General features: G+C 57.7%; 4 protein-coding genes across 4 annotated transcripts; all 4 read left to right on the top strand.

Moving 5' to 3' along the window:
• Positions 1–307: 307 nt before the first annotated feature.
• LMJF_31_2310 (putative 3'-nucleotidase/nuclease precursor) lies at positions 308–1,444 on the top strand (the record flags this gene model as incomplete). Its single annotated transcript, XM_001685166.1, has 1 exon — positions 308–1,444. One exon carries the CDS (start codon positions 308–310, stop codon positions 1,442–1,444), a length of 1,137 nt encoding a protein of 378 aa, XP_001685218.1.
• A 1,815-nt stretch (positions 1,445–3,259) lies between these two features.
• Positions 3,260–4,408, top strand: LMJF_31_2300 (putative 3'-nucleotidase/nuclease; the record flags this gene model as incomplete). The annotated part of the gene is made up of 1 exon (XM_001685165.1): positions 3,260–4,408. The coding sequence occupies one exon, from the start codon at positions 3,260–3,262 to the stop codon at positions 4,406–4,408; it is 1,149 nt and encodes a 382-aa protein (XP_001685217.1).
• A 4,436-nt stretch (positions 4,409–8,844) lies between these two features.
• LMJF_31_2290 (phosphatidylethanolaminen-methyltransferase-lik e protein) lies at positions 8,845–9,522 on the top strand (the record flags this gene model as incomplete). The annotated part of the gene is made up of 1 exon (XM_001685164.1): positions 8,845–9,522. The coding sequence occupies one exon, from the start codon at positions 8,845–8,847 to the stop codon at positions 9,520–9,522; it is 678 nt and encodes a 225-aa protein (XP_001685216.1).
• A 3,045-nt stretch (positions 9,523–12,567) lies between these two features.
• LMJF_31_2280 (putative ADP-ribosylation factor) lies at positions 12,568–13,116 on the top strand (the record flags this gene model as incomplete). The annotated part of the gene is made up of 1 exon (XM_001685163.1): positions 12,568–13,116. One exon carries the CDS (start codon positions 12,568–12,570, stop codon positions 13,114–13,116), a length of 549 nt encoding a protein of 182 aa, XP_001685215.1.
• Positions 13,117–14,386: the final 1,270 nt, after the last annotated feature.

The raw sequence follows: 14,386 nt of genomic DNA, 5'->3' as shown, positions 1-14,386 counted from the left end.
CAGTTCTCCAGCCGCTCCACCGACGTGTCTCTACCCCCCCCCCGCCCACCCCGCCTATGCCCTTCGGGGCCGCCCTTTCACGTCGCACGATGTCCGTCAAGATCTTCGTGAACTCAACTGTCTCTGTGCTGCTTCCGTTTCTTTGGCATCGTTGTTGTTTATCCTTTCCTCTCCACACCGTGAAGCAAGCCTCAGCCATTACGTACTGTACAGTGGCTCCCCGGCCCCCTCTTCCTCGCACGCACGCACAAACACACACACACACACACACACACACATACACAGTACCGTGCACGCTTCGGCAGACATGGCTCGAGCTCGTTTTCTTCAGCTTCTGCTGGTGACGCTGACGCTCCTCAGTGTCGCTGCACTCCCTGTCAGCGCGTGGTGGAGCAAGGGTCACATGTCCGTAGCGCTCATTGCGAAACGCCACATGGGTGCGTCTCTCGTGGAAAAGGCCGAACTGGCTGCTAAGGTGCTGTCCTTCTCTGGACCCTATCCAAAAAGCCCAGACATGGTGCAGACCGCACCGTGGGCGGATGACATCAAGACAATCGGCCTCAAAACACTGTCCACGTGGCACTACATCACAACGCCGTACTACGCGGACGAAGGCTTCACCTTGGATGTCAGTCCCGTACAGACGGTGAACGTCGCCTCTGTCATCCCGATGCTGCAGACGGCGATAGAAAACCCCGCGGCCAACTCCGATGTAATCGTCCAGTCGCTGGCGCTCTTGCTACACTTTATGGGCGACATCCACCAGCCACTGCACAACGTCAACCTCTTCTCTGACCAGTACCCGGAAAGCGACCTCGGTGGCAACAAGCAGCGCGTCGTTATCGACTCCAAGGGAACCGAGATGTTGCTACACGCGTACTGGGACTCGATGGCAGAGGGCAAATCTGGTGAGGATGTGCCGCGCCCGTTGAGCGAGGCCGACTACGAAGACCTGAACAACTTTGTCGACTACCTGGAAGCAACGTACGCGAGCACGCTGACGGATGAGGAGAAGAATCTCGTGAACGCTACGGAGATCTCGAAGGAGACCTTCGACCTGGCGCTGAAGTACGCCTACCCCGGCGCTGAAAATGGCGCAACGCTCTCGGAGGAGTACAAGACGAACGCCAAGAAGATCTCGGAGCGTCAGGTGCTGCTTGCCGGCTACCGCCTGGCCAAGATGCTGAACGCGACGCTGAAGCCGATCAGCACGGCAGCGATTCTGCAGGGCCTCGAGAACATCCAAAGCGAGGTGGACACGGAAAACAAGGCTGAGGTGCACAACCACTACGATCAGAAAGGTATCAGCGCTGCTGTGACGGCGATTGTCGCCGTGGCATTCTTCATCGTCGGCATTGTCATCGCCAGCCTGGTGGTCCTCGCCCTCAAGTGCTACCTGCCGAAGCGCGACCGCTTTGGTGCCTATGAGCACGTCCTCCTGTAGAAGGGCATGTTGGACTGCCCTCGCGCACGCCTCGCGGTGCCTCCGGCAGAAGAAAACAGCTTCTTTTTTTTCCCCCGCTGTGCCTCCTCTCGCGTCTCTTTCGCTCGCTTCCTTTTGGGGCGCCTCTTCGCTGCCCAGCGCCGCCCTCCCACCCACCCACCTCCCAACAAACAAAAACGTCAATACAGAGGAGGGTGTCTAGCGATGGTGCCGCGAACAGCCCATCTGCATCCCCCTCTTACACGCACCTGTGTGTGTGTGTGTGTATGTGTGTGTGTGTGTGTCGCCTCCTCGTGGTGGACAGCCCTGCTAGCGACCGACGTGACGACGGGGTGAGGAGGAGGAGGCTTTTCTCTTTTCCTTTTTTCACGTGTTTGTGTACTCTTCGCTTCCTCGTGCTCTCCCTCCCTCTCTCTCTCTGTCTGAGGACGCACAGGATGTGAAGAGGAGGAGGAAGGGAAGAAATGTACACAGACATACATCCATATACATGCCTAAAAACGTATGCATGTAGGTCTCCATCGGTACATACATACCGGCATACACGCACAACTAACCACCTCCCCCTCCTCTGCTGTTGTTCTTCATTGTTGTGCGCACGCACAGCTGAACGTAAGCAGAAGTAAACAGCGCGGCCAGAGAGATGTTGACGTCTCTCGACGGCATCTGCCGCTGGATGCAGGAGGAGGAAGAGTTGCGAAAGGGACGGAAGGGAAGGCAACGAAACACACCGAAAACAGACAAAGGAACATACAACGGCAACAGCGGAGTTCGTGTCCCTCGTGCTAGGCCTCTTAGTCTTCTTTGCTTGTTCGTGGTTGCTCGTCTCTTCCTCTCTCCCCTCTGTGACCTTTCCTCCTCTGTGTTCATTTATCATTAGTTGACCGTTAATCTGTGTTTCTGCCCTCATCCTACTGCCTTCTCGGAATGCGAGCCTCGCGAAAGGAGGGTTCTTGATTCGTTTCGGCTGTGAGTCGTCTTCCACACCCCCGCCCCCTCCGCGTCCCTCTTGCAGATGCGCCGCCATCGAAAGGGTCACAACAAGGGGCGAAGTAATGTGAGAGTCGACGTGCGTGGGTTGTGTTTCCTTTTTTCTTTGCCTATTCCTTTACTCATTAGGGCGCTGCAACACATCGCCGCCTCCCTCCCCCCCCCGGAGAGGGGGGGGAGGGTAGGTGGGCAGACGCCGCTTCTGAAAGCGAGGCCGACAACGGCCACCCTATGCACACCGTATATACGGCTGTACAGTGGCCATCCGCCAGCCATGGTACGCGCATAAAATGAAGTGTAGATGAGCATGGTGTGCCGGCGCTGAGGACACGCGCCATGTGTCATCGCTCCTCCTCGGTTCCGTTATGACACGCGCGCACGTGGCGGAGATGGTCTCTCGCCATCCTCATGAGCATCCGGAAATGGCGATACCAGTCGTCCGTGTCGTGGTGCTTCAGAGACGCATCTCACTGGCGAGTACGCGCAACTGATAGAGAGGCCTTAAGGGAGGGAGCATTTTCGTTTGGCAAGCGACGCCACGCCCCACTCCCCTTCTGCCATCGTTCTTGTTGATGCGTCTTGCGCGCTGCTCGCTCCCTGACAATGAATCTCCCCTGATGAAAAATCAGCCCCGCTTTTCGTACCCTGCGCGCTCTTCACAGCTGAAAGAACAGTAATCTTGGAGGGGCAGGTGTTGCGGCGCGGCAAGACAGACAAGTGCACTCTTTTCGCCACACACACGATACCTACTCTCCACTCTCACCAGCCCCTCTCCCTCCACCTACCCACCCACCCCCAATCTCATAAGCCAAAGCAGTATACGCCATGGCTTACGCAGTGCGAACAGCGGCGCTCTACGTCGCGGTGGTCCTGGTTCTCCTCTGCGCCGTCGCGCTTCCGTCTGTGGCATGGTGGAGCAAGGGTCACATGGCCGTCGCCCTCATTGCGCAGCGCCACATGGACCCGAAGCTGGTGAAGAAGGCTAATGCCGCTGCCAAGGTGCTCTCCCTCGCTGGCCCCTTCCCCAAGTCACCGGATATGGTACAGCTGGGGCCGTGGGCCGACGACCTGCTCGAGTCCGGGCTCAAGACGAACTTCAACTGGCACTTCATAACAACACCATACTATCCGGACTCCGACTTTACTCTCGAGTTCAGCCCGGTGCAGACGGTGAATGTCGCCTCCGTCATACCAATGTTGGAGTCTGCGATCACGAAGACAACAGCGACGACTGAGATTATTACGCAGTGCTTGGCATTCATGATTCACTTCTTCGGCGACATACACCAGCCGCTGCACAATGCAAACTTATTCTCCAATGAGTACCCTCTGAGCGACTACGGCGGCAATGCGCAGATGGTGACCATCGATTCTAATGGAACTAAGATGCTGCTGCACGCGTACTGGGACTCGATGGCGGAAGGACCGGCCAGTGTGGGCTACTCACGGCCGTTGAGCAAGGACGCCTACGACGACCTGAACGCGTTCGTCGACTACCTGGAAGCGACATATGCAGGCAACTTGACGATGCCGGAGAAGAACCTTCAGAACACGACGGCGATTTCGAACGAGGGGCATGAGCTGGCGATCAAGTACGCGTTTCCTGGGGCCTTCAACGGCGCCACGCTCTCGAGCGAGTACAAGACGAACGCCAAGTTCATCACTGAGCGGCGCGTGCTTCTTGCCGGCTACCGCCTGGCCAAGATGCTGAACACGACGCTGAAGTCAGTGAGCATGGACACTATTCTGCAGGGACTCAACAACATCCAGGCAGAGGTGCCGCCGCTTGACAACACCACCATTGTGCACACCTTTCAGGAGAGGGGGCTCAGCACCGGCCTCACGGTGGGCATTGCCATCGCTCTCTTCGTCGCCGGAGTGCTGATCTCTACCGGCGTCGTACTCTTCCTGAGTCGCCAGCGCCAGGTGCGCAGCGACTATCAGCCATGCGAACCGATTGCACTGGATTTATAAACCAGTCTGCCGCAGTGACCGCCGTTTTCGGAAGGTTCGCAATTCCCGGCAGTGGTGTGCGTGTAAAGAAGAGTTCCGCGTCCTTGACAGCAACCACGCAGCCACTTTTCTTTGGTTTGTTGGTTTGGAGGCGGTCTGCCCGGGCTGAAGTTGACGCAAGCGTAAAAGACACCGCGCTCATCCGGTGCAAGGGCGACACCCTTAGTTATAGTTTTTTCATCTATTGTTATTTTTTTCTTCGTTGCGGCTCATCAAAGCACTTGAGGCAACGCCACTCATTGAAGATGTTCCTTGTAGAAGCTCTTCCACTTTTCTTCCAGGTTGACGTTCTCGGCCACTTGATGCATGAGAGTCGCTGCGGTGTACGGCCTGTTTCGCCGCCACCCGTCGCACGTTTTCAGCTCTACATCCTCCACGTCAGCCAGTGATTTCGAAGTCATCTGCTGTTGCTCCCCGCGTGGCGGACTCCAAAACAGACGCGCGGTCTTTGCAAGTGGCTCTTCGTGAGGTGCATCCGCAACACCTTCGAACCGCCACTGCTCATTGATATTTGTCGTCTAACCATCACGGAAGACGGTCAGACCTCCGTGCGTGGTATCGCAAGGGCCAGTGCCCCTCCCAAACTCTGTGTCGGCAGCCCAGCAGCCCCCCTCTCCTATCCCTCTGTCAATGCTGAACCACCTCTGGCGGTGACAAGGTCAAGCACCTGCGAGCTGGGGAGGGCAGAGCGATGTACCGCTGCCGATGTTGGCGGCCAGGTCCTGGCTGACGTGACGTTGGCGAGAGCGGCGACAGGGCACGCGTTTCTGCCATTTGTATGATGCGCGCAGTGTCAGGGGAGCTCGAGTGTACCCCACGCCCCGCCCTCGCGCTGCGTGCCGGTGTGCGGAGCCGGCGTGTCACCCCGAGGAGGGAGATGCGCCAGGGGTGGCGGCCGGCAGAGTGGGAGCGGCTGTTAGGAGGCGGGTGGGTTGAGTTCGAGACAGGGGCCCTTCGCTGAGATAACGGAGTCGGCACATGGCTGTGACGCGTCTGTGTGTGTCGGCGGCTGCCGTCGCACCAGGCAGGTAGGGGGTGGGGGTCCTGTGGCAGGTCAGGTGGGCATAGTGGCGTTTGATCCATGCTGTATGGTGTAGTAGACACGCTGGGCGATGAACTGCTTCCGCGGCTTCCTACCCATCAGCCGCTTTATGTTTTCGTTTTTTTTTCTCGTTGACCTTGTCGTAAACACTTTACTTTTTCTTCTAGTAATGATGCGACGCTGGCGGAGAACTGTCGAGCAGACGGGAGTAGTGAATTCACTGCTCTAGGCCTGCATCCTCCTTGCCGATGAGCTGGAGTCACAGAAGAAGGTGAGAAGGACGGACACTATAATGCGCATCCCTGTCACATCACGTGACCATTCAGTGTTTTCGTCGGAGGAGGAGACCGAGAGATCGACGGCTTCCTTCGTAGCGAGTTACTGGCAGGGCATGTCTCCACTTTCAAGGATTCCATCGTCGTCAATGCTCTTATCCACCCATATACTGCTGGGCTTGTGCTTACAGAGACACTCACCGGACCAGGCTCGACTCTCTCTGAGATAAACGCGGCTCGCAGCCTCTCGACAGCCCCCATTAAAGATTCTTTCCCACATGCGCAGTCGTGGATAGGGTCATGTCTGAGCGTGCTCGCATGTCCTTTCCGCTTCGCGTGTTGATGACGCTGTCTACCGTCGCTGCCACTACTGTCCTTGTGCTAGAGTGGTGGGTCAAGAGCTGCATGATCTCCGACCATGTGTAAATGTGCAGCGCGATTGCCCTGGTGCTCTCCTTTACCGGGCCCTACCCGAGGAATCCCACACGGATGCACCTCGGTCCATGGCCCCACGGCATTCAAGCGGCCGGCATCAGCCCGCCAGCACCGTGGCACTACATCGCATCCCATCGACATCCCTGACTCAAGCTTCACCCTCGAGTTCACCCCTGTGCCGATGGCGAACGTTGCATCGCTGATTCAGAAGCTCTCTGTCTCCTCCCCTTCTGTGGCGAACCCTTCAACCACCGCTCAGATCGCTGCGTCGCTGCTTTCATGGCGGATCCATCCGGTTGGTGACATTCACGACCCAGTGCCCAGCGCGGGCCTGTACTCGAATGAGTACCCCGACGGCGACGACGGCGCCAGCAAGCAGGTGGTTCTCATCGTCATGAGCAGAACGTCTCTGGTGCCGCGCTCCTACTGAGACGGAACGGCAGAAGATCAAGCAGGCTCCAACGTGGCACGTCTGTTGCGTTCAGCGAACGACAGCGACGTTAAAGACTGGGCTGCGTATCTCCAGGTGACCTACACGGGCGGCCCTGACAGAGGCAGAAAAGAACAGTGTTAGCTTCAGAGATATTGTGAAGGACGCGTACGCCCTTGCCGCGAAGTGCGGGCGTCGAAGTGCGGCGGACGGCAGAGCGCTTCCGGAGGCGTGTAAGCGCTGCGCCAAAGCCGCCTCGAAGCGGCAGCTGCTACTTGTGTGATTCCGCCCGGCGAAGGTGCTGAATACCGCACTCATGGCCATCAGCGCAGCCACCCTTATTCGCTGCATGACGAACGTCCCGGCAGAGAGGCTGGTGGAGGAGGGCACGACTGGTGGGACTCACTTTTCAGCAGAAGCGAGACGCAGCAAAAGGGTCTCCGCGATAGGTATTGCCATCGCGTTCTTCGATGTTAGCATGATCGCTGCCACTGTCATCGTCATTGCTTCTGTGCGCTGTCAGCGCGAAGCAGCGCCACCTGCTACGAGTAGTGCGTTCTGGCAGTGCCAGATGTGTAGCTCTGCTCGCTTTACAGCTTCCGTAACAGGCCCGCTGCGAGACCTTTCTCGGCCGGCGTTGTTCAGAAGCACCTGTATCTCCCATCCACCCATCCACCCTATCCCCCTTGCCATTGTCGGCGTGGCTCTTCCGGGTGAATCATTCGCTCCTTCGGCCTGACGTCGTGTGAGTAGACGAGTGCTGGGCAGAGACCGTGACGGAAACCCTCCGCGCGCCTCCTCTGCTCTTCCTCATTGAGTGCCGCTTCGCTCTCCTTCTATCGTTGTGCAACCTTCTTCGTGCTCGCCTCGGCGCACCAGCCGAAGCTTGTGACGTACGTTTTTCTTTTTCGTCAGCGTGGCCGCTTCACTGCCGCAGAGCATGAGCTAAACTCAACTCTATCCACCATCCCTGCCACACGCCACTCCCCACCCACCCCATCGCCTGATGCGATGGCAGCCGTACACTCGCACTACAGCCACGCGCCGACCCGGTTATCTGAGCACGGCACATGCCTCCGACTCTACCCCCGCCCTCGCCATGAGGGGCTGGTGAAGCATCACAGCATGAGAGCAGAGAACGCATGCACTAGGTTTTCATCGCATCGTGTTCACGTGTGCTGTGGCGGCTGCTTCGCCTTTTCGTTTTTTTTTTGTGCTCGACATAATGAGGGGCCGTGGCAGCCCCCATCTGTATCCCTGCCCGTCGTACTTCATGTTACCGGGGGTGAGAAGGCGGGCTCTGCCCTGCAAGCCAAGTCGATGTCACAGTCAGCCTGATGCTCTTCGCGCATGGTTGCACAGTACGTTGTCACCTCGACAGCACCATAGCACACAGGCATACTCCTTTCTTACAGTTGCATGGATATCCACCGATGCATTTTCCTTGCTTTTTTGCCCGGTGCTGTTGTTTTATGTTCATTGTATGCGAACCGTGGCATAAGCTGGTTTGCCTCGACCTCTCGCTGTCTGACAATTTGAGAGCAGAAGTCTGACCGCAAGCGGACAAGGTCGACTGAGAAAGGAGTGCTAGCATCTCCCACCCCATCCCTTCGCTTTTGTGTCCCTTCTCCTCTTCTCCATCTCTCTCTCTCTCTCTTTCGTAGCTTGGCGTTCTTCATGATCATCCAAGCTGAGTTGCATCTCTGCTTGTGTGCCGTATTAGGGGCATAGTGATGCAAGTTGTTTGCGTGTGTATGTGTGCGGGTGTGTGTGCGTCAGCATCTCCCATCGACACACTGCAAGGCAGATGACGCACTTCTTGCCGGCAGTCCAGAAAGATGGAAACAGAGCTCGATTGCGCTCTGTAAGTCGCGATTTCAGTGCACGTCTGGTGTAAGGTCGCGCTCTTGGGAAACCAGTCATTCTCTATTCATCAGGAACGGTGTCCCGCTTGGTGGACGCTTGTTTTTCTCGCCTTTTGGATTGCCATCGTTACGCCCCCCTCCCTCTCCCTTACCGTCATCTTCAGCATTTCTGCCTTTCCTTTTGCCGCTGTTTCCACACCGCTCCTTCTCAGCTCATCGACACCTCCCATTACCGACCGCGTGACCGCTTCTCAAAACGTGCATCGACGAGAAGCATCGCCTTTGGCCCTTGCCTGCCGCCGCCCCGCCCCACTCCCCATCCCCTTTTTCACGCGTTTCTCAATCGAAAAATGACGCAGTTGCCCACGACGCCGGCAGCGAGTCGCATCCACTATCGCTCCATCGGCGCAGCCGCTGTTGCCATTGCGGGGTTGCCGACAGTGTGGAACATTGTTGCCCGTAATGAGTACCGCCGTCACACGATCGAGAGGGCTGTGGGTGGCAAGAAGGTCGGCGCCTACGTCCTGGCGGCGGCCATCTTTGTCGCCAGCGGTGTGCGCGACTACGCGTTTCACAACGCTATGGCGCAGAACCCGAGCTCGGTCTTCCCTATCCTCTGCACGCAAGCCCTTGGTCCTGAAAACGCAGGTGTCGTGCGCGGCGTCATGAGGAGCGTCGGCGCTGCACTGATGGCGGCAGGCACGACACTTGTCGTATCGTCGTTCCTCCGACTCGGCATCACGGGCACGTATCTCGGCGACTACTTTGGCATCTTGATGGACGAACGCGTAACGGCCTTTCCCTTTAGCCACTTCGACAACCCCATGTACATCGGCGCCACGCTAAACTTCCTGGCCGCCTCCATTGCCCAAAACAACGCCGTCGGGACACTGCTGACAGGCTTGGTGGGGCTGGTGTATCATGTGTCGACCAAATACTTCGAGAGCCCCTTCACTGGAATGATCTACCGCAAGCGCGCGGAGGACCGGGCAGCCGCTGGCGTCTCTGCCTCGGTGAAGAAGCAGTGAGCAAACATGGTTTATCGTGGGCTTCTGGAATTGCCTATTTTTTGTTGCTCGAGTGCGCCGAGCGCCGTGTGTGTACCGTCTGTCATCCTTATCACAGGTCGACCCAGTGAAAAAGCACGATGCCCCACGCATATATTCTAGCGCCGCACAGCCGCCTCGAAGCCTACGGACGCTGGGCCTTCTTTTGCGCCAGGTGCGGTCTTTGCTGGGATGGGGTTGAAAACATCCTGAAGCGCGTGCGAGTGCATTTCTGCGCCGCCGATCGTTTTTTCAGCGCGCAGATGCTGATCTGCTCGACCGGCGCGGATAGTTTTCTCATCAGCCTCTCTGTTTTTTCGGACATGCACGCGCTCGCTCTTCACCAGGTCTCTCCTCTGTGCCTCCCGTCTTTGCGTTCAACGTACCGCATTATAGCAACTCACTCGAGAGACCAACACACACACACACACACGCACAAATCATAAGAAAGAGATCTGGAAAGGAGAGAAGGTGTTGATGTGGGCAAGCGGTGCCAGAGACGTCTGAGTGTACAGCCGTCCTTGACACACGCCAGCCCACGCCAAGCGCTCCCACTCACGGGCCGTCTCGCTCTCTCTCTCTCTCTCCTGGGCTCTTCGCCCTTTTCGCCCCTCCCCCCCCTCTTTCTCTATTGTCTCTCCTTCCTCGTTAACGTCGTTTTCGGTTTGTGGGTTGCGTGTCATTCTCGGCGTGCTTTCCGTTTTTTTTGCCCCCCCCCCCTTCGCTGCGGGGAGGCGAAGCACGAACGGCGCAACGCTGCATGATGTCCGGCCCGAACCTGTACGCTAGTCGAGCCGACAGCTACCTCTTCTTCTGCAGATAATGTGCGTGATGGGGAAACCACACTCTGCAGTCCCTCGCCATCGCTCAGCCGGGTGCCACCTGTCGTACTCCTTGCCATTCGTCTCGCCTACCTTGTTGCTGCCAAGTCTCTCCCGAGAGGCGTCCTCATCGGAGACACCCGGTACAGGGGACCCGACCCACTGAATCCGCCGAGCACCGGCTATGTCTTATGCGTAACAGCACTGCCAGCAGCAGTTCTACGAGTCAGCGTGAGGCACCCTCCTCTGTGCGCCTCCGGCCTCGCCGAAGGCGCGTGGCTGTTGCGTCACCGCTCTGTCACGACCCGCTTCCACCTCTTCAGCCCATTGCCGCCAGTAGGTGTATGCATACGTCTGCCTCGCCTGGCGTTTTCGGCTCTTGTGCCCGGTGTCAGGGATGCCTTCCTGGACACCAACACCACCAGTGCAGGTGTGGGCGGTGGGATAACGAGTGGGCGCACACGTACACTGACACACCACCGCAAAAGGCGTGCCTGCGAGCAGTGAAGGGTGGCGGCTGCCAACTCCCGCCTCGGTCTCTTCGACAGCTGGTAGGTGAGACGAACTTCACCTCCGCGGCAGACAGGGGAAGGGGAAGGAGAGACAAGACGAAAACATTGTTGGCTTCGTCAGGGTGGTCACCAGAGAGTGGGCCGGTTATGTTTCACCTCGAGAGGGTGACTCCATGCTCGCACACACACACATAAACACATACATTATACATATATATATATATATATATGTGTATGTATGTGTGTGAGTATGTGTCTAGATGCACATATAAAGCGCCCCTTCTCTTCTCTTTAGGTCTTCTCTTTTTTCCCGGTGTGCGTGTGTGTGTGTGTGTGTGTCTCTCTGCGGTGCACAACTCACTCATGACGGTCGATGTTTGCGCTGTTGGCTCTCTCCTCTGTTCCCCTCTCCTACTCGTTGCAGACGCATTTGTATATTAGTTTGCCCTCTTGCAGGACTCTCGTCTTATTTCCTTTCGGTGGCCTCCTGCCTCGGCGCACGGGTGCTTTTATGCGCATGTGAGGCGTGGCAGCTCCCTTTCATTCCCCTTGTGCGAGGGGGAGGATGTGAATATTTGTTTGCTATCGTGTCCGTGAGATCGGATCGCTTCCGCCCCGATGAGCACCCGTCACGCTGGCTACCGGTAGGACATGATCAATGAGGGCGGGTGCCCCCTGCACCTTCGTCGAAGTCATCGAAACGATAAACAGCGGTTCGGTAAGGACAGAGCACAGAGGCCAGCTTCTCCTACCTGGCCACGCCGAACGCGTTCGGTGGCATCGCCTATAAAGGCCTAGAAACGGAGGATGGAACCCCTCAACTCGATGAACGACCTTCCTCTCCCTCTTACCTCCCCTCTCGCCACACAATTCTCTACCCCTATCTATTTGATGTCGCGCTTGGGAAGGCAAAAAATGTGTACACGCTTTCGGGGGGGAGGGGGGGGGGCGCAGTCACATACACGTCGACTTGCATGCGTGCAGGGCTAACGTGCGTGAGTGTCTCTTTCTTGCACTCTTTTGTTTTGTTTTCGTCTTGGGCTCCCTCGCTCCTGCTCACTGGGCGTGCCCGTCTCTGTCCCACGCCTTCCAATCGGCCGCTCATCTCTCTGTGCCGTCTGCCTGTCTTTCACTTCAGTCCGGTCCCTTTCTCTCTGCGTCTCTGCTCGCTGCCCGCTCACTTTTTACCTCTGCGGCAGAATGTGTCCTTCACCAGCGGCTCGTATGCATAACCGGGTGGAAAGCTGCTGTGCAACCAAGGGACAGCACTTCCCAGCACGACAAGGATCAATGCGCCGAGGTGTTGTGAGGGGATGATGCACCGCTCTTGTTATCTGCGGTGTGTGTCCGTCGGTGCGCTACGCAACGGCGTCGACTGGAACTGGCTTGCGCGCGCCCACCGTCCTCCATGACAGTGCTCTTCTGCGCATGTCTCCTCGTGTCACCCAGTCGCTATCCCCTTCTCTCTCTCTCCACTCTTCGAGAACCCTCCCACCTGGTTTCTTTTGCTCGTGTTCTGTGATACTCTCTTCCACGCATGCGTAACCATCACGTGCACGTACACATGCGCCCTCAGCACTCGCCATCGTCCCCTGCTACGCTCGCTCTCCAGGCTGTTCTGCTCTATCCTCTCCTTCTCCTCCTCCAGTGACCCCCGAACGCTCTTGCTTTCTGCATCGATCCGGTTAGTCGTCATGGGACAGTGGTTGGCCTCCGCCTTCAGCTCCCTTATGGGGAAGAAGGAGGTGCGCATTGTCATGGTCGGTCTAGATGCGGCCGGCAAGACCACCATCATCTACAAGCTGAAGCTGGGCGAAGTTGTGACGACGACGCCGACCATCGGCTTCAACGTTGAGACGGTTGAGTATAAGAACTTGAAATTCACCATGTGGGATGTAGGCGGTCAGCAGAAGCTGCGCTCGCTCTGGCATTACTACTACCAGGGCTCCAACGGCGTCATCTTCGTTGTGGACAGCAACGATCCGGAGCGCATGATGCTGGCGAAGGAAGAGCTGGACAAGATCTTGGCCGAGGAGGAGCTGCGTAATGCAGTGCTCCTCGTGTTCGCCAACAAGCAAGATCTGCCGAACGCGCTGACAACGACGCAGATTACCGAGAAGCTTGGCCTGTACAACGTCCGCAATCGCCGGTGGTACATACAGGGGTGCTGCGCCACGACGGCGCAAGGCCTCTACGAAGGTCTCGACTGGCTGTCCAACAACATCTCTGCGACCATGCAATGACGTGAATGAGCGAAGCTCGTGTGATCATGGGCGGGGGCTCTCGTCAGCCCCGCTGCGTGATCGACAAGCACGGCATACGCACCCGAGCTGGCGATGGTCTACAGTGCCTCGCATGTAGCGGACAGCCGCCGGGCTCGTGGTTGATGACGGGCTCATGGGCCCATTTGTTCTTCCCTGTTTTCTTGATGTGTGTATCGCCTTGGCTGCGGCCACTGCCGCTCTCGGCTTCACCATCCATAAACGCGTGTGACGTGTCTCTATCTGTGCCCGGTGGTAGACAGATGCGTACACGGAGCCACGTTTTTTTCGGTCCAGCTACTTCGGCTGGGCTGCAGGTGGGACTGTGCGGGAGACGAAAAAAATGAGCAGCATGCACGCAGCGACTTCCCCCGCTTTGTGGAGCTCTCGCACTCGCTGTGGACAGACGGCGCAGGACCGACAGCCATCAAGTCAGGAGCGACCGCGGCGCTGAATAATCATCATATTCTCCTGGGTGCGACGGCAAGAGCCTGTGGCGGCTTTGCTTGCACCTACCGCGCTGAACGTGAAGCAGTGGAGCTGGAGCCGCACCGTCTGCGAGGGCAACTCGATCGATCAAGGCAGAGAAACAAGTGCAGCTGCTGCGGACTCGTTGTCCGCCATCCTGGCGCTCAACACGGGTCCTCCAGCGGTGGACAATGGCATTTCGCGGCGTCTCTGTGCACGCGTGCTGGCGCTACCGGCCCGTCGTGTGTGCCTCTCACTTCCGTGTGTGTGTGTGTGTGTGTGTGTGTGTGTCTGTGACCATTGCGACTTTGTGCACAACGGCGAAGTGGTCAAAACTGTGGAATCGGCAATGGTTAGAGGTGCTGCCGCCAACTCCACAAATCACGAGTCTGTTCGCTCTGGTCTCAGAAGCCAGGCCAGCATCCCCTGCAGCAACGCTGCCCAACGCGACATGCTGAGACAATGGCTCCTTGGCGGCATCCATCCCACACCACAAGCACGATGTTGCTGATACTGCGAGACGACAGAGGAGTCCGTGACTGCCCAGCTCTGCACGGGCTCCGACCCGCACTTTGGTTTGCTGCAACAGCGGGTGACTGGCAAGGACACGATGGAGTGGAGGTGGTGTTCTGTCCACTGCACCGCTAGCATTGCGGCGCCCCCTCTCCACCACCACCGCCATCTCTGCACGCTGTGAGGGCCTCAGACGCCGTGTTGTGTTCAGTATGCTACGCGAGAGAGATTGGCGGATCGCTCGACGCTCAACGAGCCCCTCGTTGCACAC

This window comes from Leishmania major, chromosome 31 (assembly GCF_000002725.2).
Source record: "Leishmania major strain Friedlin complete genome, chromosome 31".
Taxonomy (NCBI): domain Eukaryota; phylum Euglenozoa; class Kinetoplastea; order Trypanosomatida; family Trypanosomatidae; genus Leishmania; species Leishmania major.
The sequence above is the reverse complement of the archived record's forward strand: the minus strand, read 5'-3'. Positions and strand labels throughout refer to the sequence as shown.